Below are 26,620 nucleotides of genomic sequence, written 5' to 3'. Positions count from 1 at the left end.
GGCAACCTTAATAGGGAGTGATATTGGATCTTCCTGTAATACAGTAATTGGACAGAAACTTTATTATTTGTTTTGTGTAGGACCATAACTCAAAGGGTCCTTATTGTGATTGGGGGCCTCTTTTTATATCAGTATTAAATATGTGATGTATGTGGTCTAGTGAGCAATACATATTTCAGTTTGATGAGGTTCACTTTGTGTTATAGCCTTACATGATGGTATATATGCATTTCAATAGATGTGTCAGTGGCACTGCTGTCATGAATAAGGGCTTGACTGCACTTACTGGGAGATCGACATGTGGCGATTGATGCATTGATGGTTGTTTTAGCGGGTCTAATGAAGACCTGCTAAATCAACCACAGATTGCTCTCCCATCAGTGTACTCCACCTAAACGAGAAGCGCAAGGAGAGTCGACGAGAGAGTGTCTCCTGTCAACATAGCATAGTATGGACCCCGCGGTAAGTAGTTCTAAGTACGTCAACTTCAGCTACATTATTCACATAGCTGAAGTTGTGTAACTTAGATCAATCTCCCCCTGTAGTGTAGACAAGGCCTACGGATTACTCACATTAGCAGGGTTTTGAAGAATCAGCCCAATATTTGATAAGAGGTTTGTGGTTTGGAAAGAACAAGACAGAGTCAAAAAGAGAAACTGAGCTAGCACAGATAATTAATCATTGCATTGCCCTACTAAAGTGGATGTGCCTTTTAATTCATGGTGAAGAGCATTAGTAACATAAAATAAGAAATATACAGTGTGGAGCAGCTACTATTTCTGGCTAGCAAATAATAAACAGCTCTTATTTCTGGCAGTGTCATGTTCTAACCTTCCCAAGCCCAGAATAGCCTTAAAAATGATAGAAAATTGGTACTAGTGTGGGCTAAACATGGCTCTAAAATATGCTGATTGTTCACTGAACTTCTATACTGTACCCATTCCTTCAGCAGCTGTTCTTCTCGATGGTGTGATTTCTCTTGCACATATGCCTGTCAGTATTTATAATGGTGGAATTTTTTTGTAATAGAAAAAGTAGTATTCATAATCCAGACAATATTTATGCTGCTTCCCAAACAAAATCTAATGAAATACTTAATTGATTTTAAAACAAGGTCAAAAACTGGGAATCTGAAGTCCCAAGTAATGGTTTTTAGTCATAATTTGTGTGTGTGTGTGTGTGTGTGTGTGAGATCAGTAATATTTAACTATATTACGCATTCAGCTTAATTGAATCCTATTCATTCAATTACGTTCTGTTCCCTAAAAGCAGAATATGCAACTCTGAACACAAACCTTCTTCATCCCAGTCCAGGTGTATTCTTCCAAATAGGGAAAAACAATAACTGACTTTACTTGAGCCAATACATGAACACAAAGTATTTTAAAATGCATTTAAAGAATGTTAAACACAGGGCTTGCAAGTATTTAACAAATTTAGAAATCTTATTCCAGCATCATCATCATCATCATCTCTTCTCTTTGATTAGCGGAGTATTACCAGATGAAATAGAGCACAAGGGGGCACTCAAGATCTGCTATAGTTAGTTGCATCCACGCAGTCCCTGAAGGTTTGGGATCTAGTTTCATTTATCCTTCACACTTAATCAAACATTTCATTCCATGTGTGAATTTAGGATCACTCACCCTTACAAAGTTTGTATTGTAGAGGATTACTCATGCTAGCTAATTTTGTACAATAGCAGTTAGCATACATTAGCAAAAAGCAGGATTTCAGGATGAAAATGTAAGTAGTTTGATATGTGAAATTGTAACTAATCATGAGGCTATATATAGAAGATTAATTTGGGGTTTAATAAATTTCCTAGATGCTGTCAGAGAGAATGTGGCCTGTTTTTATACTGACACCCTAACAGGCTAGCCCATATTAATCATTCAACAGATTCACCTAGTTTTGACACTTTTTGTCCATGTAAAGAATGAAAAGGGTTTTAGGCTCTTTAGAAAAAGTGTGCTCCTACAGAAACAAACAGATATACTGAAGCCTCCTGCCTTGTTTAAGAGTTAATTTACTGGAGGAAAAAATCTTTTTCCAGCTCCAATATCTCTCTAGAAATAGCAGAATTGATATTCTGACTTCAATATTTTCAATTCAGCTATGTAGACCAAAGAAAAGCTATTGTATAGTTACAATAATACAGTACTGCATCTTTGTATTGTCAGCAATTGTCAATGCAACACAGCACTGTCAATCCAGCTGCTTTACATTTTCTTAGATCAACATCTGAGAAGTTATTTAGCATGGATATAGACACAAGTTCCATATATCTAAAAAGTAAATAGGTTGTGAAAGAAGTAAGGTACAAATCTTACTATTCCAAGAACAATTGCTATAGAAGGAGTTTTACTATCCACATGAGACAGCAAATGAGCGATATTAGAGATTACTCCATTTCCTGATATAATTGGGCTCTTTCTTTCCTCTCTGCTACTTTGGTGTCATGACCCCTTAGAGGTTAAAATAATGCAAAGTCTACATTTACCTCTCAGATCCGGTCCTATTTTATCTCAGTAACGCTCAACTGAGATACTGTGCCCCAAGGTGGTAGTGGGGTGCTCACTATCTAAATAGACAAGTTGGACAACAGAAGTATTTAATATCCCTGTTTTACAGATGGGGAACTGAGGCACAAACAGATAAAGTGATTAACCTGTGGTTGCTTTGTTGCAGAGCAAGGAACTTATCCAGATCTCCTGAGGTCTTTCAGATGCCTTAACCATCAGACCATCCTTCCTGTTAGTGCTCCATTGCTTGGAATTCCAGCAGACTATCTCATTCTGATCTTTGCTGCCAGTTACATTTTTACAGTATTTCCTTATTTTATCTAGTTACTACCATCGTGACTCCATTTTCTTCATTCTGCCATTAATACATCTCAAAACACTTGCCATTGGGAGAAAATGAATCCTACATTGAGACAATGAACAGCACTGCCACTCCCCAAAACATGACCAAGAAATCAAAGATCTAATGGGTTCAGTTTGGAAAGCAGAAGCCCAAAGCTGTTTTTAAACTGGTATTACCCCACATAGCCTGCTCAGAGATTTGTTTTAGGACTGGCCTATCTTTCTACAAATGTATGGAATGCATATGCTTTTTTCCTTAAGAAGTTTGGACAAATTGATAGTAAGGAAGACTTCCTGTAATACCTAATGACAGATGGTGGTTTGGAATTGAGGACTTGAGTCAGAACTTGGGACTGCATTGCCTCAAACAGATGCTGATGGAGAGCACTTGGCAGATGCCCAGAGTCTGACAAGGAAAAAGACATTGTACTTTTTGAACAGTAATACGTCAAACAAATACCATGTGTGATTTTTCCAGTTGGGGGCATCCCATTCCGTAGATGTCTATTAAAAACACACAGTAACTGTTACCACTGCATGTTGTCTAAGGTCACCAATACAGCATGCCAGTCTAGGTTTAATATCTGTTTGCTACCTAGCACAATGGGGATCTGGTCAAAGTCTCTAAGGGAGAGATCCACAAAGGGATTTAGGTGCCTGACTGCAACTTTAGGTGTCTAAATTCTATCTCACTAGTTGTTGTTGGGTCCTACCCCCTTATAACTTTTACCCCAGAGGTTAGAAGATTTGCTCAGGGTATGGGAGTCCTGGATTCAATCTCCCCCTTCTCCCTGATGTGGAGAAGGGAGTTGAACTTGAGGTTGCCCTGCTCCTAGGAGAGTGCCCTAACCACAGGGCTATAGGGTATTCTGAGGGCTGGTTACTCTCAGTCTGTCTTGTTGAAGCTGTTCCATTGTGCATAAATTAAGTGCACTGTAATGGGGAGACTGGAACCTGGGTTTCCCACCACTCAGGTGCCCTAACCACTCGGCTATAGAGTCATTCTCATGCTTGCTTTTGCCTAATGCAAATTTAATTATTTATAGACAGTGGAACAGCTTCAACAGGGCAGATAGAGAGAGACCTGCCCCAACATACCCCATAGCCCAGTGTTTCAGACACACTCTCAGGAGGAGAGAGACCCAAGTTCAAATTCCTTCTCCATACAGGTTTGGGGGAGAGGGAGACTAGAACCTGGGTCCAGGGCTGACTCTAGGCACCAGCTGACCAAGCACGTGCTTGGGGCGGCAGGCGCTCGGGGTTTTTTTGTTTGTTTTTGTTTCGGCCGGGCAGTGCTCGGGGAGAGGAGTGTGTGTGGGTTTGGGCGGCACTTGGGGGGGGTGGGGGCTTCAGCGGTGCTTGGGAGGGGTTCAGCGGTGCTCGTGGGGAGGGGGTGTTATGGTGGGGCGGCGCCTCTTTTTTCTTATTTTCACTTGGGGTGGCAAAAACGTTAGAGCTGGCCCTGCCTGGGTCTCCACATCCCGGTGAGTTCTCTAACTACTGGGCTAAAGTAATAAGGTAATAAAGTAATAACTCCCTCCTTAACCTAGTTACTTTTGCAAGAAAGGGTTTAGGCATATGATTCCAGGAGAGGGTTCACGGCTGTGAAACCTGAGCAGAAGGTGGCTTCTCCGTCTGGCCTAGAGTTAGTTGCCTAAGACCCTTTGAAGGGCCGGATTTATGAACAACCACTCTTTTTGGCATTTCTCCTTGACTATCTCTAGGCACCTCCCTGCTCAGCATGTTGGCTTTTGTGGATACCATTCTTAGGTGCCTAACTTAGGCACCCAACTGCAGGACTGTGGATTCCACTAGGTGTCAGAGTGCCTAAAAGTTACTCAGGCTACGTCTTCACTACCTGCCGTATCGGTGGGTAGCAATCGATTTCTCGGGGATTGATATATCGCGTCTCATTTAGATGCGATATATCGATCCCTGAACGAGCTCCTGTCGACTCTGGAACTCCACCAATGTGAACGGCGGTAGTGGAGTCGACAGGGGGAGCTGCGGACATCGATCCCGAGCCATGAGGATGGTAGGTAACTCGACTTCAGCTACGCTATTCATGATTAGATCGATTTCCCCCCCCCCCAGTGTAGACAAGCCCTCAGCATTGCAGTTCTAAGTCCCCTTTATCAATCTAGCCCTAGGTGGTGGTGTAATCATAATAATGGAGCTATAGATAGAAACTTTACATAGCAGAAGATTTACACTACATTCTTGGTACTTTGGAGATTCATACAAATTGTAACGCTTTTGGCATTCCATGAAAATACTGGGTCTGATACATCACTCCATTACTCTGAAGTCACTGGCATAAATCCAATGGAATGCCACCTGCATAAAACAGACAGATATAAGGGAGAGGACAGCCAGGACCTACATATTGCTATTTTCTAATCTTCTAAGGTATTCAAGTATGGGGGGATGCCCACTTTGATCACTATAGGACACCTTGATGATCTTAATTACTTCCTTGCTATTCTTTTTCCCCCTTAAATTTCTCCCTGTTCAACAGTACATAACTTCTCTACTGGCTCCTCTTTCCTTTGCAATGATGCATTCAAACATCAAATATTGTACTTGCTGCAATTTCCTGTTTCCCAGAATGCAATCATATATGTACCGGAAGGGCCAGTGCAAGGATGTTTTGTGCCCTAGGCGAAACTTCCACCTTGTGCCCCCGCCCTGAGGTGCCCCCCTTGCGGCAGTTCTCCACCGCCACCCTGAGGCAGCCCCCCCGCCCCAGCTCACCCCTGCTCTGCGCATGAGCACCCCAAGCACCCCATGGCTGCTTCACTTCTACCACCTCCCAGGCTTGTGGCATCTAAGCTGATTGGCGCTGCAAGCCTGGGAGGCGGGAGAAGTGAAGTAGCCACGGCATGCTCAGGGAGGAGGCGGGGCAGGGGTGAGCTGGGGCGGGGAGTTCCCCTGCATGCCACCCCCTCTTATTTGCTGCAGGCGGCCCTCCGCGTGCTCCCCTGCCCCAACTCCCTCCGCCTAAATGCCGGCAGCGACCAGGGCGGCTGAAGATCCGGCCGCTGCGGTCACTGCCAAAGAAAATGGCGCCCCCAAAATCCCAGCTCCCTAGGCGACCACTGAGGTCACCTAAATGGTTGCACCAGCCCTGTGTACAGGAGTGTTATACAGTATCATGATATGACCCATTGCTAACTAGATTGTTGTCAGTTTTATCTTTGGCTTTGTAAACCACATTTTCACTATTGCTTTGTCTAAGCTGACTTTTAACCAGTTCTCCAGGGCTTTTATTTCCTCAATTTTGTGTAATTTACTTAAACTTTAAGTTCTATTTCTAAAATCCTGTTGGTTCTCAAATTCTGCTTATCAGTGAAGAGACTTGATTTAATTATCATCATAATCCAGCAGGCGAAAGATGCCTGAAAACTTAAGTTCATTTAAATGTGGGAAGAGGAGACTCTTTCCGCAGATATTGTCCATTATTTAACTTCCATTTCAAAGACATTTTGATTGTTACTCTCTCAAAATTAACAGCAGTGATATTGACAGCTTTCTTTGGGTTTTTATTTTTAAACAAATCAGGCATGCATTTTTTGCCTCTCAGTAGAAAAACTTACCATTCTGTGCTTGCACAAACTGGATATTGTGTATGTAGCTGAAGTAATTGTATATGCAATATTTGTGCACAGATGCACACTTGACATTTAAAAATTAGCCCTTATATATGCGATCTTCATCCACTAGTTCCTACAAATTTGAGCCAGCTGCTCAGCTGGTAATTTTGGTATAGCTCCAGTGATTTCAATATGTACTTCCGTGGAGTGACACAAATTTATACCAGACAAAGTTCTATCCCTTGTTTCAAAATCTTTCTTTCTCTGTATGTTATACAGCCAATAGAAATAATTGCTTTCCTCCAGCATTGGCCCCCTTAGTTCATCTTTTATTCCCCATTTTGGACTGCCATACTCCTCTGGTGTTTGTAATGTGTGGTTATGTCATTGCTGGACCATAATCCTGGAAGTTTTTCCAACTTCAAATGCTTTAGAAATTTAAAAACAAAACTAAACCAAACCTATTTGTACGTACATTAGGTCAACATTGGCTGCAGATGTCCAGCTAATTAGCATTCATTTAATGTAGTTCAGTCAATATTGCATGGTACATAGTTTTGTCTACTCATATTGTAAACACATCTTGCCTTTGAGCATTCATTTCTTCTGACTGCTTAAGATCTACTTCTAAGCACACCCATTTTGTTCCCAGGCAGATTCCTCCAAATTTAGATGTGACTATTTTTATTCTTCATGATGCAGACACTGGGAATACAGGTCCACCTGTGCTGTGTTCTATGGTATTTAGGACCAAAACTGGGTTCCATTTAAATCAACAGAGTTTTGATTTCAGTGGGACCAGGATCGATTGGTGATTGATCCAGTCTATGAACCAGTGCACAACACTGCATGTTTACTCATGTCATAATATAAAATATGTCTGCCTAACCTATTTTCATGTAGTGTTAGTGTTACCACGACCATGATAGAGAAGACAGTTTTATTTTAATCCTAATACGGATGTTTATATTTGACTAAAAGGTTCCCCTTTAGGTTGATACTTTTCCTATGTCCTACTAACCCAAGGGTGACCTATAATAAAGAATTAATAAAAATAACAGGAAAACTTCAGTGTTGATGCAATGACCACACATTCTAATATATATCTATTTGACCTCTGTTTTCAAATGCTTTTTTTCATCTAGTTGATCTTCGTGACCACGGTTAAAGATTAATCAAGCATTTTTACAATTACTAGGAGCAAAGAAAAGCCTATTCAGAGAACCAGACCTGAAAATTAGGGAAGATCAGATCCTGATTAAAATCCAGATCCAAATCACATCTACTGTTATAATAGGATAAATCAAAAGTCAGTTCTGACCTCAGTTTCATGAGGGAGACCTTGTGTGTATGAGCCACCCCCATTTTAAACACCTTTTTCATTTAGCCCAGTTCAGATCCAGGCTAATGATTACAATGGATGAAATGCTGGCGGCCCATCTACAGTAGGTTCTCAACTTTGCTAACTGTGAGGAGCAGAGTTGGTGCTAGCAATGGTGGGGAAAATTTTTCAAGATTATAGTAGAGAAAAATTAAAAGTCCTATTCTCCATTGCAGTGGTTTAGAGGAAAGGTGTCCAAATACCAGCAAAATGAGGCTGAGAGTTTAAAGGTGAGGGGTGTAAGTTCTGGGTACACTCCGCTGCTCATATTACCAGTGGTCTTTCTGCATGAACAATGTGCATATGACATTGCACATCTGACTTATTTTTTTTAAAGGGATGTGGTCAAATGTAAAGTGGTAAACTGGGGAGCAGGAGGTTGAGGTGTCATGATTTCTTTAGAACACAACATACTATCTAGTAACTCAACCGAAAGGAAAATTTCACACTGAAAAGTCAAAATGAAAAGCCAATAAAAGGAGAGGGTTATAATGGAAAGTTTTAGGCCTTACTAGCCTAATGGGTGTCACTACTATACAGCCTATAATAGTGATTACAATTAGAGAGACTGATGGTGTTCAGAGCAGTGTTAACTTTCAAACATTGGCTTCTATCCCCATTGAAGTTAGGAGCAGAGTGTGGCCATATATTGGGAGAGAGCGGGGGACTACTGGTATCATGTCCACCAAGCTGGTCAAGCTACTGTGGCCATCTTGGCTGTCAACATGGGATTGAACTGGGGGCCTTCAGAGCTAAAAGCATGAGCTGCTACAGCTTGAGCTAAAGTTCCTTTGTAGCGGGCTGTAATAACTCATATTTTCTGTGGGTCAGAAAGATGGGATCCTTGCTTACCAGTGGGTTACACTACCAGATATCAGAGTAGTGGGTGGACTGTAAGGCCAACAGAAGAGCAGGCATGCCATGCAAAGAGGCTCCAACAGCTGCAGGACTTGGGCCAGATTTCCTTACTGATCCTTAAACTCTGCACAAATTCCACCCTATGCCCCTAGCCTGACTAACATGAAACCTGCCCATGTGGAAGCATGTGAAATGTTTGAATTAATATCCCTGTTGCATGGGATTTTCAATGGAATGTGAGATCCTTTGGCACTAAAACTTGAATTCAAGTCCAGAAAGTGATCTTGGGTGGCTGGGCATGGAAGGAAGGGGATCTTTTGAATAACATTGAATTTTCTTAGGTAGAGTTCTCTGCAGATAACAATAGGATTTAGGGGAAGACTTGTCCTTTTGATAGCAGAGAAGGTCATATCTATTTTTAAGATGAGGGAACTAGATGGGTCGAGATATATTTGGGGTTGGATTTGGCTCTCACAACCTGAACTGAATCAATAGACATATGAATCTTTTTAAATTCATCCTGGGTTTTGATTATCTACATTTTAAGCAGCTGTTCACACCTTGGCAGAAAACCAGGAAATGCATAAACTGTGCTAAAGGCCATAAAATACCACAACGATTGTATTAACTCAAAACAGTGCATGCCTGGTCTTCCAAAATGTGAAATGACAAGGTTCAGAGCTTATTTTGACTGTCTCTAACTTAAGAGATTTAATATTTCCCTTTTCAACTGAAAAATTGCCAAGAGCTATTGAAACATAGCAATAACCCTGAGTTCTGGTGATATCATTGTGTAGGGCTTCTTTGCCATCTTTGTGGATGTGAATGTTAGAACTTGTATAATGTGAGAATGCTTGAGGCACTTAGGTATTTCTGGCAAAAGTCTATAGCTCACAACGATTTAATAGTCGGCTATCATTTTGGTACCTAATGAACAGTGGAACTACAACAATTAAAACACCCTTAGAATGCCATCTGGAGATAATACAGTCTGAAAAATATTGGGCAGGATTTTGATCTCAGGTGCATATGTATATCTCCAAATGAATTCAATGGGAATCCTTTAAGATAATTTAAGAGTAGAAGCTGGACCAGTTTCTCAAGATTCACAAACGGACTTGTGCGATGAGTTAGAATACATTTCCAATTATAGTCTTTAATCCCTTGTTCAGGGGAACAATTTATCTCTTGTTCAAGTCCATACCTCCCTCCCTCCACCAGAACTTCAGTTCTGAGTAACAGGCTCCGTTTTTCCCCTCAACCTAGCATTAGCCTTATGATGCAACATAACATCTTAATTCTTGGGCCTGACTGAGCTGGTATGGAAAGGTTTCTGTGCCAGCTTTTGTTGCCCCTGGGGCCATCAAGAGACAGTTCAGGCCAGTGTAAGTTAGAGCAGTCCTGAGGCTACTCTAATTTATGCTAGTGAGTGGTAATGGGTCCCAAGGGGCCGTTAGCCAACCAGGGAACACTGGAACATTGCAGCAAAATGGCCAGACCCCTTCCCTGGGATGCATTCCCAACATGCTCCCTATGCTGTGGATACAGCAACTATGCGGCCCAGAGAAATCCTCAACTATCTGGTTAGGACAGATTAACAGTCCCTTGCACTGCTAAAGCAGTGCATAGAAACTGCATTGGAGGCAAGAGTCTGTCTCAGTCTCCAGTGCTTTCCTGCTGACCCCTCTAGCTTTGTTACAAATTACTTATGCAAATGAAAGGCAGACACAATGGTTATTTCAATTACTTTTCTATCAGTTTCTATCAGCACTTAAGGGAGAGCGAGGCACCTCCAGAAACAGAAAACTTGATTGCTGCTCCAACAAGCATACAAGGTAAATTAGACATGATGTTACAAAAGTGGAGAGAGGAAACTCATAGACTTAAAGGCCAGAAAGGACCATCATGATCATCTAGTCGGACCTCCTGCACATTGCCCACCCACTCCTGTCATAGACCCCTAACTTCTGGCTGAGTTATTGAAGTCCTCAAATCATTGTTTAAAGACTTCAAGTTATAGAGAATTCACCATTTACACTAATTTAAACTTGCAAGTGACCTGCACCTCTTTCTGCAGAGGAAGGAGAAACCCCCCTGGGTCTCTGCCAATCTGACCGGGGGAAAATTCCTTCCTGACTCCAAATATGGTGATCAGTTAAACCCTGAGCATGCGGGCAAAACCCGCCAGCCAGACACCTGAGAAAGAATTCTCTATAGTAATTCTGAGCCCTTCCCATCTAATGTTCCTTTGAGGGGGTCAACAAGCATGTGGACAAGGGGGATCCAGTGGATATAGTGCACTTAGATTTTCAGAAGGCCTTTGACAAGGTCCCTCACCAAAGGCTCTTAAGCAAAATGGGATAAGAGGGAAGGTCTTCTCCTGGTAATTAGTTAAAAGATAGGAAACAAAGGGTAGGAATAAATGGTCCATTTTCAGAATGAAGATAGGTAAATAGTGGTATCCCCCAGGGGTCTGTACTGGGACCAATCCTATTCAACATATTCATAAATGATCTGGAAAAAGGGATAAAGTGTGAAGTGGCAAAATTTGCAGATGATACAAAACTACTCAAGATAGTTATGTCCCAGGCAGACTGCGAAGAGCTACAAAAGGATCTCATGAAACTGGGTGACTGGGCAACAAAATGACAGATGAAATTCAGTGTTGATAAACGCAAAGTAATGCATATCGGCTGTGTTTGGTTTTCTGAAATTAGAAAGTTGGCAACCCCAAACCCTGCCCTCTTCTGTGGCCCCAGCCAGGCTGGAAGTTGGAGCGGGATTGTAGTAAGAGTTGCCTAGTGAGCCCAGGCCACAGTGGGGAGCCCTGGACTCTTGACCTTCCCTAGGTGCAGGGCTGGGGTACCTGACAGCAGCCCCCAGCCTGTGTCCCCAAGCCCAGGTTGCACTGCCCAGGGCAAGTGGAGGGTCTGGGATTCCACACAGCAGCCTGGACTCCCTGGGCAGCTCTGGAGGAGAGGAGGAGCAGGGTCTGGGTCCTTGTGGCCCACCTCACATCCCACCCCCACTGGGTCTAAGGCCCACCTCACATCCCACCCCCACTGGGAAGAGGTTGGCACCAACCCTGAGCTTCAGTGAATCTGGGACACCTGCTGTCCCAGAGTCATTCAGCCCAGGACTGGGACTTGAACTCTGCATTTCAGGACTGTCCTGCCCAATTTGGGATGGGTGTTCACCTTACTAGATGTGATTAGTGTGTCAGGCACTTAAGTACTAAATTTCTTGTGTCTGCTGACAAGCAAGTCCCCCTATCTAGGAAGGGACTTGAATTTAAGACAGTTTTTCGGCTCTAATAAGAAAACCTTTTACTCTGAAGCACAGGTTCCTACCACCCATGTAGTTCAAATGCAATCCTATTCCAGATCAATGCAATCTTGTCTCAAGTGGGGAGCTGTGATAAATCTGTTCAAATCTCATTCTGTCACAACACTGTGCGCCAACAGAAAAGATAATGAAAGTTTAGGTATGAACATGGTGCTTCTTTCCTGATAACAAACCACCTATAGAGTCCAGTGGACTATCTCATTGATTCACTATAATATACTTGAAATTGATTGCTGTTTCATTCAAGCATTACATGTATTTAGTGTTATGGTTGTCTCTACTTTGTTATTCTCCATTGTTTCTATGTCTATTTCTGTACAGACTGTTTTCTCAACAGGGGATGCCTTTTCTCATGCTGTAGCTGGCTTAAAACACTACTCTCCGTTCCTCCCACACCTTTCTAATTAGGTTTGGGGAATAGTTTTCATAATCAATGTGGTAGGATTGAGCAGACTACCACATTGATTATGGTTACAAAAAGAAAGCTCCTGACGTGGTTAAAACATAATTCAGTGTTATGTAGAAGAGTCTAAACCATATTTTAATTGCATTCTTGAACTATGCTGCAGCCTTAAATTTGTCACAGCTTTTTAAGGTCTGAAGGGACCATTCTGATCATCAGTTCAGACCTTCTGCATAACACAGACTATAGAACCTTACCCCAAATTTTCTGCATCAAGTCCTTAATTCTGCAGAGTAGACACACGGTTTACTCCTGTCTGTCTTGCAATAGCGAGCCATGTTTCAGCTGTGTTGCTGAAGTATAGTAGGACATACAAATGAAGCAGAGCCCTTTCCCCACCCTTTATTTTGCTGAGTGCAGGTGTAACACCGACAGACCCTGGTCCCCGGCAAGTGGGATTGAACCTGGGACCTCGGTGTATGAGTTAAAAGCCAACTGGCTGTTAGCTAAAGCTGTAGAGCAGACTCCTTAATCTCTCTCTCTCTCTCTGCCAGCAGGGGCGGCTCTAGGCATTTTGCCACCCCAAGCACGGTAGGCAGGCTATCTTCGACGGCTTCCCTGTGGAGGGTCAGCTGGTCCCATGGCTTCAGCGGACCTCGGGCAGGCATGTGGGAGGTCCACTGCGGGAGGTCCGCCGAAGCCAAGGGACTAGCGGACCCTCCGCAGGTAAGCTGCCGAAGACAGCCTGCCTGCCGCCCTCGCAGCGACCAGCAGAGCGCCCCCAGTGGCTTGCCGCCCCAAGCACACGCTTGGCATGCTGGGGCCTGGAGCCACCCCTGCCTGCCAGCCAGGCAGGACAGAACATCACACCCAGGAGGTGTGTGTGTTACACAGGCTGGCAGAAATGTGGTCCTTAAGGTCCTGCCATGACCGAAAACCCCAAAAAGTGGAAAAAGTAGGGCATTGGTATATCCGCCTTAGTCCTGCCCTCCCTTATGCACTGGCTAGCAGAGCTAGGTCGTCATATATGTTGGCAGTGCAGCATGATAAAGGTGAACTGCAGCAGTTGGGGCTGCTGTGTGCACTGTCTAAGTGCTCTTGTAAGTCACTACTGAGTATGTTACAAGTCGCTCTCTATGCCAGTCCATAGAGGATATGAGTTGTTGCTGTCCCAAGCAGGGAACACTGACTTTATGCTCATGCTGGGGCAGCTCATGGTTTTAGCTCTGGAGATCCCTAATTTAATCTCTTGTGTGTCAGCCAAGATTGTGGCTGTCACTCTCTGAGGCATGATGACATCTCAGAGCAGCTTTCTGCCTTTAAAAACGCAGGATTTAGTGAACAAATTGAGTAAAGATCATATAATTCTGGGTACAGAAACATGCATAAATTATCTTTTCTGTGCCTAAACATGCACATTTCTCTGTTTGGTAGCTGTGCAGTTTATGGAGTAATGGAAACAGTGGCCTGCACAGATGCAAGTAAGAAATTTTTTAAAAAAGCTGACTTTGAAAAGCTTTATAAAAATACCAAAATAATCTTCTGGCTAATTCTATTTCTCTTCCTCTGCTCTGCTGGAGCCATGATACCAGATTAGATAATAGGTCCATAGTCAACTTCTGTTCCTATCCAGTGCAGCTGTTGTAACAGTTTTTTCCATAACATATTGCATTTACTAAATAGTAAATAATGGAATTCTCAGCCTTTATATAGCAATTTACATCTTCGGAGCATTGTAATTAGCTTATTCTCCCAACCCCTCTGTGAGACAGAATGACTCACTGGCCCTGTTTATATTGACACCCTGTGATATATTTGTCTCTTCTATGGATAGTTTAGGAATATGTTATTTGTTGTGCAGTCTAATTCCTATGGGGCTTCTAAATTGAGGGGAAGATCACTGCTGAAATGGCATGAAAGTAATTCACGTACCTCCAGTTTCCCTAGGTAAGCCTAGATTGTGGGGTTAAATGGGGCTGGTGCAAAGCTGCATTGCCCCAGTGAATGCACTAGGAAGCATTGAGCCAGGGGAGGAGGGACAAAATGCCTCCCAGAACTCCTGGGCACACAGGGAACCCTTAGGAGGGTGAAGCATTTGTTCTGTTTTACTCCCAGCTAGTTCAGCTGACCAGTGGGCTGAGATGACATGAGGGATGGCCAGTCTCTTTACTCCCACCCTTTGGGGTGTTTGTGCTCAGGAAACCATGGGCTGCAGCTGTAGCTATTTCACATATGGAAGGGAGGGAAAGGATTGCTCCAGCATCCTCCCTGCTGGTGCTCTCCCACGTGCAGCGCCCAGTCACAATCTGACCCACAATTAATATATAAATTATTAATCCAGGTGTAAGACAAAACTAACAAAATGTGGAGGTGACAGGGTGCAGTGTGAGATGCTTCTGTGAACATAACTCTAAAACATCCATCTTCTCTTAGCAGTCAGCTGAGTTCTGCAAAATCAGTGTTGTTTAAGGAGCTATCCAGCAGCACTAATTTCCCTGATCATGGGACTAGATGAGCATGTAAAAAAAAAATCATGAATCATTCAGAAAGTTCAATTTCCTTCTCTTTGTTGGCATTTAGCATCTGTGAATAGCATGTGTGAGGATCAGATGCTATTTTTAGTGCCAATCTGAAATAGTGATCTGATACCCTGCCATTAGTAAAGCAGTCTAAGGCTTTTGTTTGCAATCGTTAGCTCATGCAAATACAGTTATATAAATATATAGTATGTGAACTCCCCCAAAGCTTGTTTCATCTATGAATGAATTTAGATCAGTGTAGTTTTTGCTCCTGGGAAAAAAAGCCCTCTAAATTGAGAATATAGTTCTCTAAAGACATAGTGTTTAGACGTTAAACGTGTTTATCTTGCATCCTTCATCATGTTCTTTACATTTTTAATTGTCATGCAAGTTTCCCGTTGTTTAATTTTGGATGCTGCTGGATAATTTAGATTCTCAGTCAGGAAAATAGCAGTGCACAGGCTGTCCTAAACTTCTCTTAATATTTCATCCTGTTTCCAAAATGACTTTTACCATATCTCATGTTTGGTCAGCCTAAAGGGAGGTTTGAGACCTAGTGCCCAGTGTTGGCCTAACACTTAAAGAGAATGCTAAAATGGGTGAATAAAGAACACAAGGCAGATTTTCAGCTGGTTTAAATTAAGTGAGCTCCTCTGATTTTCAAATGGTCAGCTGAGGAGCTGGACCGTTAAGTCTATTTGAATTACGTGCTACTGAGTGCTGTACACTTAGTGGTTCATTCTAGCGCTGAGTGGGGTATTGCTATCTGCATTTCTTTCAATTACCTGGTTTTCATGTCTATCCTACACATGCGGAGGGTACACTGAAATATCAGTAGCATCAGGGATGATGATAACTCTCAGGATGGTGAGGCTGGGTGAGAGATACTTAAAAAGTCAAGGGATTTTCAAAAGCAGTCAGCATTAGACTAACTCTGCTCCCACTGAAATCAATGGGAGCTCTGGTAGCAAAAGAAAGATAAGGACAATTGGGAGCTTGTCATCCCAAAGTGGGTGGTGATGGCTATTCAGTGAGGATTTTTCATGATCCATGTTGTCCCTGAATTCTGTCCCAAGTGTATTAATTCTTGCAACTGTAGAACAGGGTGTAAAATTGAGAAGAAAAACTTTCCAGTTGTCTGGAATGGGTGGCTTGATAAATCATGTAGTGTGAGATTTCTACATGGTGGTGAATGCCACAGTTCATCAGTACTCAGGCTATTTCAACTTGCTTAATGCAGTTTGAAGTTTGATTTCCCAACAACCCTCAAATTCAATAATCAAATTCTTCTCTGACTTCCCATGTAATCCCATTGGGACTGTTTAGTGATTTTTCTTAACACTGGAATAAGATTATGAAAAGGATAAATCTTTGTTCTAAGATTTAAAAAAGTGACTGTTTATTAGCCCCTGATTTTGAAAAGTGAGGGAGGTCAGCAGTTCCCAGTGAAGTTCAGTGCTCAGTACTTTTGAAAATCAAGCTGCTTATTTAATTACCAAAATTAAAACATAGATTATGGAGCCAAATTTTTGGCATTTAAAAAATTTATTTTTGAGCATATAGCTGTATTTTCAGGTGCACTGCCTATAATTTTGAGTTCTTAAAATTTATTTAGAGACACTATATCCATTATTTTAAAAGGTTAGTATATCTGAGACAGTACACAAAGGAGAAAATATTATAATGTTAGCCATTTCTAAGGGAGATTTTCAAAGGCACAAACAGCGCTGTGGTATCTAAACATATTGGCTTTCAGAGGGACTTACGTCTTGCAGTGCCATTTGTGCCTTTTGAGAATCACTCCCTTAATTTTCAGTAGAGCTGGTCTACCTACTGATTGAAAACAATGTATTCAGCAATTTTGCATAACAGATCAGTTTTTAAAGATTTTGTCAATTTGAAACTGCTTAGCAAATATTATAAACACACTGAAACTCTGAGTTCAGTAGATTATTTGACATTCTCTAGTTAAGGTTTGTCACTGGTTGCTTAAATAACGTGGTATTGTCTGTTTCCTGATTAGATTTGAATTAATCTTTATTACCGGATTCTAATATTTTTGTTTGTTGATTACACAGATCTCAGCTACATAACTGAATGCTCGTGACAGCGAATTTTAAACCAAACAAAGCTTCTGTTGTATGAAGGCTCTCAAACAGTAAATAATGAAATATGAACAGACCAAATCACAAACTGGTTTCTAATTCCCTAGACTCTTTACAAACAAGTTTTTATATTTGTTGATCAGCTCTAGTCATTAATGCTAATGACTGGGCTTGATTATTCAAGTGCTTCCCTAGCAAAGAGGATTAGGGAGCTCATTTAATTACTATTACTATGTATCCTATATATTTATATTAACTCACAGTGCTAGTAGTTATTGCAGATAAGGTGACCCGTTATTGAGAGTCCAGGGATGAATTGTTCTCCAAATGTACTGACTGCAGGGCTTTTTAATCACAAACCGGGAGATGAGCCCAGCAACAAGTAGCATTACAGCATTTTGTGCCAGAAAGATAGTGAGCTGGGACTGCAAAGTCTGAAGGAGCAGAGCCACCAACCATTGTGTGCAGCTTTGCGGCTTATGAAAGAAGTTTCCAGTTACAGTACTGTATTACAACACTTACTGGGAGTTTCACAAAAAAGCAGAAATAAATACTAGTTACAGTAATAGGTTAACACACTGCTACACGTAATTTACAAAAGTTATAATGTGACAACTGGAACTGTTTCATAGAAACTGCTGCAATGTCCTATTTGAGATATTCTGCTTTGGAAGTTTTTAATCAGATATATTGAGATAATGTGCTCTATGTAGCCAATGGATTCCATTTTGACTTTAATAACGTTGCAAGTACACAAGCACCATTCCATAAATTTCACCATAGAGTTTTTTGTGATTCTCTTATCTGTAGAGAAATATTAAGATATGAGGAAGAAGAATTTAATCTTACAGAGCTTGAAACTGTGCCCATTGAAGACAATGGCAAAGCTCCCATTGGCTTTAATGATATAGGATCCAGGACCTCATTTTTATAATGTCTTTCATCTGAGATTCTAAAAGTGCTTTGCAAATGTTAATATTAGTGTTACTTTTTAGACGAATAAATTGAGGTGAGGTGACTTTCCCAGGATAAGATACTATGGTGAGCAGGTGACGGAGAAGGCAAAAGCTCTGACTCAGGGCTCTGATCTAACCATTACACAGCACTCCCTCCTTTAGGCAAGAGACCTTCACAGAAATTTGATAGTCTTGGATCAGCAAAATAATGTGAATTAAATGTGGCTCACTTATGCAATTTATTTCATTTAATGCATTTATATAGTTTCTATACACAAACCAGATTGATAAGAATATAGTAGGGCTCTGAATTCCGTTCTAGACCAACTATAAACTTTACTTAACAATAAATTATTTTCAGTTCAAAGATGCAGTGTGGTCAACCCTCTCCCTCCCACAACTTACAACTTTCAATTTCTAGTGTGCAGTTTTGTTCATCCAGAGGGTATCTGCGTAGATCCATCATGCAAGCAGCTGTGGTTGTAATCCTATAAGAAGGAAAAAGATGGCTTCATGAAAAAAGTCCCTGGGTATGGTATCTGTGACAAAATATTTTACTGTTTTAATGAGCAGCTTCTTTTACATCCGCTAGCCACATCACCAGGCTCTATGTGTCTTACAATTAAATATTTGCTATTCTGTATGTCTGGTAATCATATGTTCCATAAAGAGAATCTATTGAATATTAAAATACATTAGCAAAATTCCTACTGAGAACTGCAGCTCAACACATAAGAGAAGCGCTGATGTTTTAGTGAAAATTCAATTTGGGTATCTCATTTTAAGATTGGCAGTCAAGGTCTCTTCAAATTTATATTATAAACATTTTTCTTTATAACCTATGTATTGAGTGCTGCCTGAAATGAAAACTTTCTGATCTATCTTTACTTACCGTTATTGTACATTTATATTTAAAATTTCTATAACAATTTTCATCTAAGCTTTAAATATTAGTGAAGGAAGAGTTTTAAATAATAGGTGGTGAACTAGCATATGCTTTCATAATCAATCCATTATTTATCAGTGATAAATAGACTAGACTGCCCCAAAATAGAGCTATGCTATCAAAAAATGATGCACTGTAACATAAAGATAACATGTTCTCCTCCAAACAACTGTTCTCTGTGATGATAGCCACAATATGTGCTACATTCTCCTTCTTCCTAATTAAAGCAGTCCTAGAGAAGCAATTGTGGCATTGAAAATGAGACTAGACATAACACTAGTGATTCTACTGGAAGGAACAATCCTTCATATATGGGGATGTGTAATGGATGATTTAGGAGGTCTTTACCATTTTTCACTTTTATGGTTCGGTAGTTCAGAAAGGATAAATTCTTATCTCTAAGCTGGAGAAATGTTTCTAAGCGCTACCAAACAGGAAATTGGCATAGAACTGAAATGGGAAAATAGCAAAAGGTAGCAGTGAAATGAGGAACCATATATTTTTATGATTGTAGGGGAACCAGCTCCCTTCCTGGACTTTGGTTAGATCCCAGTTCTGCAGAGAACTTCAGCAGGTGCTTAATTTTCAGCACATGAAGCCAATAGGAGGCAGGATTAATCACTGGTCTTAACCAGGAAATTGGGGTTCAAATCTTAAACTTGCACATAGACTTCCTGTCTGGCCTTGGGTAAGTCAGTTGGTGTTTTTGAAAATGTTACCCAATATGAATTAGTAGCCTAAGTCCTATTGACTTTCAATGAGACTTAAGCTCCTAAATGCCTAAATCACTTTTGAAAATGAAATGTAGGTACTTGTGAAAATTTTACCCTTAATACTCAATGGTCAGTTTCCATCTGTAAAATGGGGATAGTACCTAACATGGGTATTGTGAGGATAAGATTAATTAATAATTTTGAAGCATTCAAATATGGTGGTGATGAATGCCATAGACGTACCTAGGAAGACATACAGAAATGTATTACTGGTGTGCTGAAAGTTAAGCAACAATCTAAGTACTGTCCAGAATTGGGGCAATAATCTGCTACAACTATAAATATGCTGCATACTTTAGTGCCACGGTGTGTTTAAAGTTTCTTAGTTATAAAAATTATATATATACACACATGCTTTTAAAGTCTGTACTTAAGGACTAATTAAAGATAGCATTGTTATGTGGGTCATATCACAATATATTGGAATATTTCAGATTATCTGTTTCAGGTACAATGCAAACACATACTCTGAACAAACTGCATTCTTCCTGGAAGGCTGGTTTTGAGAGCCACATGATTTTGCATATTAAACTGAATTGCTTGTCTTAATAGGGCTGTGTTTGTTGTGAAGGTCAAGGACTTCAATGAAGATATGAACTAGTTTGTATTGTCCTTGTGGCAGAGAAACCTTCTGCCAAAGGACTTATTGAGAATGCACAGTAAGAAAGGCATTTATTCTTTCCTACTTAATTCTATACACAACTGCATATATTAGTGTTAGTCCAGTTAAATGCTTTTTTATGAAGATTCCAAACAGCATTTTTTTTTGTTCCCAGTTAATCAGCCTTAACTTAGCTCATTTGCAGTAGATTGATTCAGAAAGATTGCACAACCCATAGACACCAGTACAAAATTTCCTGGATGGTGCAGTGATCATAGCACTACAGTGGCCAGCTTGCTTTCTTATGATTATAAGGTAGGATTTTCAAAAGCACGTAAGTGACAAGGGGAGCAAATGTCCTGTGACTGATTATGGGGGGCTTGTGCTCACTTTTGAAAATCCCATCCTATACATAGTCATAATTTTTTTATACCAGTTCACTTCTTAGTTTCAAGGATTTTATGTTGCTGCAAATAATCCACTGTAAAAATGAAATCATGGTGGTTGGTCAATTATTCTATAAACCTTAGTTTCAAATGTTCCACTGAGCAACTTTTTTATTCAATTACTCTGTAAAGCAGAATTAACTCTTTTGGGCAGGGGCTATCTTTTCATTTTATGCATGTACAGTGCCTAACACAGTGGGACCCAATCCCTAATGGAGGCTTCTAAGCGCTACTGCAATACAAATAAAGAAAGAGCAATGTCCTGTAGTTTTTGTGGTAAGACACTATATTACTACTGTATTTGGAATTTTGAGTGGAACTTGCAAGAGTGCTTAATAGGTAGCTTTCCTCTGCTGCATAAACCAAATTCTTGGTTTCAGTGGTAGCTTATGGCGGTGAATCTCACAAGTTATTTCCAGTGCATATCTCCTTATGTAGGATTTAAATTTGGTGCCCTTAATTTTCATTATATATCCTCTTGCTCTTGTAATTTAAGAGAGGGTAAATAACAGCACTGGACTTACTTTCTCTACACCATTCATTCTGTAACTTCTATCTTGCCTCAAGACATGATATCATACATATCATTTGGTGTATTTGGGGGAAAGGATTGATGAGCAGTCCAAAGTGGGGAGGGTGGTTTGAGCATTGGCATTGGGTTGTGAACTCAGTCCTTGAGGGGGTCATTTAGGGATTAGGGGCAAAAATTGGTCCTGCTAGTGAAGGCAGGGGGCTGGACTCAATGACCTTTCAAGGTCCCTTCCAGTTCTAGGAGATAGATATATCTCCTATTATTATATTTTTTATTATTTAAAGTACAGTTAAATTGGTTTTCTGCTCTCTACTCCCCTTTTTCCTCTTGTTTTCTTTCCTCCTTTCTGCTATAACAGCAGCACTGAATGCTAATGAGACAATCCTTGATGCAATACCAAGCAGTCATTTTCAGGTAATTAGTTGCATACTGAACACAATGTAAATGGGCTCATTATTATTCATTTCTACTGAGTCTGAATGATTCATGAACCACTTTAAGAAGCTGAAAATAGTGAATTAGAGGGAAAAAGAAACAAAATAAAAAATTGCAAGAAAATGATCAGTCTGGCTGAGCTCCCCCTTGTGGCTGCTCACCCGACAACTGTGTTTGGACCCTTGTGCTGGATCTGTGTGTTTCTACACTTCCCTGGTTCTGGGTAGGCTCCGGCTTCTGAGACATACCTTCTGGGCACAGACCGTGTCTGGTGTCACTTCTAAGGAATGGGCTCCAGGACCAGTGCGATCCTCCAATACACCGTCACCAGAGCTCCACCCCCATGGGTACTCTGATTTATATTTCAGTGATTCCCACATTTTAACAGCCTGTGAACCCCTTTCACTAGCACGTCAAGTCTCACGAACCCCCTCTTAAAAAGGAATACATCCAGAGATTTTCTCCTTTACCTGAGTATAAATTATAAAAGCAGTGATCTTGGAAATATAAAATTTGTTTTTATGACATGCTTATTACACACTATTTATCATTACAGTATTTTTATTACATTATGAAAATGGCAACACTCTTCCAAGATCTCACTTTTGTAGCTTGTGTCACTGAATAAGCCTGTTATAAGACAAGGCTTCTATATTTCATCAAGGAGTATTAGATATGAAATGGCATGAAGGTATTTAAGAAGCCAATTCAAAAGAGTTCCTCCTGCACAAGCATTCAGGTCTTGAGCAGTCAAGGCAAACAGCGCACATTACGACAAAGCTTAAACTTGTTCTTCTTTAAATTTTAAAAACAATACTAGCTGCCTATTTAATTTTAAAAACAGCAAAAAATATTCACCTCCCTTTCCATTTCTTATAAGGAGTCTTGAAGTTTAAATCTCCTTAGTGTGATAGATATGCTTGCTTTGATCTGCTTAGCTCTTGGAAGTCCAGGGGCTCCGGGCTGCTGGCCCATGCTGCCCAGAGTTCCTAGGGACAGCTTCGTCTCCCATTAGGGAATTTTTTCCTGAGAATCCACTGTAATATTTCATGAATCCCCAGGGGTTCACAAATCCCAGTTGGGAACCACTGTTATATTTTAACCCTTCCGGGAACGTGACGGTTGAAGTAAGACACACTCTATGCAGAGGAATTTCTAAATCAATAATTCATTACTCATAGACAAAGCACAGGAGATACATAGATATAGGAAAAATCAGAAATGCCAGTATGCAATTCCCTTCCTCAGAGTCCTCACCATTCTTGAACATTCTATGGGTTTTGGTCAGTGCCCTCAGGTCCTCTCTTCTGGATCTCACTTCTCTGGCTCAGTCTTCTCTTCCTGATCATTAAGCCCCCTCTGATTCCTGCAACAAGCTCCCCTCAGCTTGTTTGGATCCAGCAGTCAAAATGTTTCCCAGCTCAGGGAGATGTCCCAGAGACTGTTAAGTGTCAGTTTGGAGGGCTTGTATGTATATACATGGACTTGTTTCTGATTAACTCTATGCTGGATACTTTTATTCCAGAATAAGAGGGCCTTCGTCCTGTTTAGTTTAATGCACTTTTAAAATGGGTTGTTTTTTTTTTTCCTAGGAATTTTCCATTGCTTCAGCCTCTGGCAGGCAACCTGGGTGGAACTGGTTTTCTTGTAGGCTGCAGTGGTCCCATTGCTCAAAGGTGCTCCCATTTGAATGGAAAGCTATTCAGGTTAATGACTTTCAATTGTTCCTGTTCAGAGACATCCGTGATACCAGCCCTGGCATGAAATGGCTAATTCAGTATACAGAAATTTTTGTATTCTTTTCATCCTTTTTCAGATTTCATCCTTGCACTGGGTATGTAGTTGAGTTAGTAGGCCAGAAAATATACTCTGAGCTTTGTGGGTTTTAGTTTTATTGTCAACTCAAATTGGGCCCAATACTTAGATTTCTTAAAACAAGTTTTTATTAAACCTAAGAGAATATAAATATAGCTGATTTTCTCTTAACTCCAAAGGAAACGGCTGCTAGCATTACAGACAAGTTTGAATTGTCTTATAAATAGCTAATATGTAGGAACTGCTCTGGTACAGAGTTTGTGATGACTTGTGAAAAATGTAGTTTGGGACTGATACTGGCCCCGTTGACTTCAGTGGAAGAAGGATCAGATACTGCATGTGAGATTCTGTGCACAACCATTCTTGGGAGATTGTGTGTTCTAATGGCACTGGACTGGGAGTCTGGAGACCTGGGTTCCAGTGACCTGCTGCATGACTTTGATCAAGTGACTTTGCCTATCTGTGCCTGTTTCCAATTCTGTTCCCTCACCCCTCTTGTCTGTATTGTTTGTAGACGACAAACTCTTCAGGGAAGGGACTGTCTCTTACGTGTTTTGTACAATGCCTAGCATATTGGGATCTCGACTGAAGACTCTAGGTATTACCATAATACAGAATTTCTGTGCATGAAGAACATGTATTGTGATGCAGTTTTAACTGATTTTTCCATAGAATTTCCCAAGTTGTCTCCAGGGAGATTGTACTACTTATTGGCTGTATTAGAATTATGTAATTTTTGTATTTCTCAGTCAGACAAAAGAAAAGGACAAGCTGCAAGAATTTTGTAGGCAGGAAGATTATCCCTAAAAACCTCATTGAACAGGCATCTCTCATGATGATACTGAATTGTGGCAAGGTGCTGTGAACATTTACACATGACTAGTCCTGTTATCTTCAATGGAACTAGTCGTGTGTGTAAAAGTTGGATTGGTTTCCCCATCCACCTTTGCCTGCTGTTTCTGTTTAGATGCCAAGTTCTGGGACTCTCTCTTACTATGGGTATGTCTACACTGCAATTAAAAACTCGCAGCTGGCCTGTGCCAGCTGGCTTGGGCTGCAGGGCTGTTTAATTGCAGTATAGACTACCGCGGTTAAAATAAACACAGAAGCAGGAACATAAAGTGTAGCTATTGCTTAATACTTGGTCAGAGTATTTCACCACAACAGCATTGCCAAAAAGCTGTTGTCTATTCTTCAGAGTTCTCTATAGAGGGAAAAAAAGCAATATTTAACCTAGCATGAAAGATTAAATATGGAGAGAACCCAGAGCTAAATGATACAAATCCTGTCATGGAAAGTCTTGTCCCACTTGGAGAAGAAGCAATGCAATTTTAATGTGTTCTTGCCGCCTCTTTCAGCCAACATTGTATAAATTATAAATGTGAACAAGGGTATGAACTGGGAAAGACTAGCGTTTTTGTTTTTTAAGTCTCTTGTGCACACTGTAAAAACTCAGCCTGACCTGCAGTTTGAAAGTGAACTTTTACACCAGGGGGAAAAGTTGCTCTTCCTGATCTTGTATCAGTTGTACACATTGACTTTAGAGTAATCCCATCACACTGCTGTGAGATCAGAATCAGGCCCAGGATTCATCTCTGAAAATAGCTGCTCAATTTTTCTGTTTAAAATGTAAGTCTAAGACAGCCTGTTCTATGCTTGTTGTAAAATTATTACAAGAAACATAGTATTTTAGAATCATAGGACTGGAAGGGACCTCAAGAGGTCATCTAGTCCATTCCCATGCACTCATGACAGGACTAAGTATTATCTAGACCATTCCTGACAGGTGCTTATCTAACTTGCTTTTAAAAAATCTCCAATGATGGAGATTCCACAACATCCCTAGGCAATTTATTCCAATACTTAACCATTCTGAGAGTTAGGAAATTTTTCCTGTTGTCCAACCTAAACCTCCCTTGCTGCAATTTAAGCCCATTGCTGCGTCTCCTATCCTCAGAGGTTAAAAAGAACTATTTTTCTTCCTCCCACCACCTTGTAACAACCTTTTATGTACTTGAAAACTATTATCATGTCCCCTCTCAGTCTTCTCTTCTCCAGACTTAGCAAAACCAGTTTTTTCAATCTTCCCTCATATGTCATGTTTTCTAGATCTTTAATCATTTTTGTTGCTCTTCTCTGTACTTTCTCCAATTTGTCCACATTTTTCCTGAAATATGTTTCCCAGAACTGGACACAATACTTCTGTTGAGACCTAAAGCAGTGTGGAGTAGAGCGAAAGAATTACTTCTCATGTCTTGCTTACAATACTCCTGCTAATGCATCCCAGAATGATGGTCACTTTTTTTTTGCAACAGTGTTACACTGTTGACTCATGTTTAGCTTGTGGTCCACTATGACCTCCAGATCCCTTTCTGTAGTACTCCTTCCTAGGCAGTCATTTCCTATTTTGTATATGTGCAACTGATTGTTCCTTCCTAAATGGAGTACTTTGCATAACAGAAAATGATGCATGTGGTTTACAGTATAAAACCAACATCCTTTACCTATACATGCCTCATGTAAGGCTTTAAATTCCAGAGAATCTGGTGACATCATACATTACAAAAGCAAAACCTGAGCACTTTGTTCATGGCCACCAGAACTCCAGGATTGATAACAGGCTCTGATCCTGAAAACATGGCTCTGCTGAACTTCATGCACTGTGAGTATTCCAATTTACTTCTATGTGCTGCACATATGCTTGGAGTTAATTGAAGTTTGCTGGATCAAACATTATTTTAATATATGGTTACAAAATCGACTTCCTTCGGTATCTATCTGGTTACATTATATGAAAAGTACAGTTATAAATAGCTTTTATAAAGGATTAATACATGAATAATGGATGTTATAAGCATGATACAGAATTTTCAGACTAAGTGATTTAGGATCCTGTCTCATTGACAGTTGGGAAAATGTGATGTAGGTTCCCAAGTCACTTATCGTTACAGAACCTGTTGGGTTCTGTAACTATCTATCACCATAGTTTTACTATTTATTGTCTGTTAATCATTTATTATCCTCTTATAAACTCTTTAGAAATAG

At 40.6% G+C, this 26,620-nt stretch overlaps 1 protein-coding gene across 3 annotated transcripts in view; it reads right to left on the bottom strand.

Annotated features, from left to right (window-relative positions):
- The window catches only part of GABRB1 (gamma-aminobutyric acid type A receptor beta1 subunit), a 273,995-nt gene that overhangs the window by 27,592 nt on the left and 219,783 nt on the right, over positions 1–26,620 (bottom strand). For all 3 annotated transcript variants that reach the window (XR_004000482.1, XM_030563170.1, XM_030563169.1), the window contains one exon: positions 18,433–18,515. Coding sequence is in view for 2 of the 3 variants with exons in the window: in XM_030563170.1 (XP_030419030.1) it covers positions 18,433–18,515 (83 nt within the window). In the remaining variant the exon portion in view is untranslated. The remainder of the gene's footprint in view (positions 1–18,432; positions 18,516–26,620) is intronic.

This window comes from Gopherus evgoodei, chromosome 5 (genome assembly GCF_007399415.2).
Source record: "Gopherus evgoodei ecotype Sinaloan lineage chromosome 5, rGopEvg1_v1.p, whole genome shotgun sequence".
NCBI lineage: Eukaryota > Metazoa > Chordata > Testudines > Testudinidae > Gopherus > Gopherus evgoodei.
The sequence above is the reverse complement of the archived record's forward strand: the minus strand, read 5'-3'. Positions and strand labels throughout refer to the sequence as shown.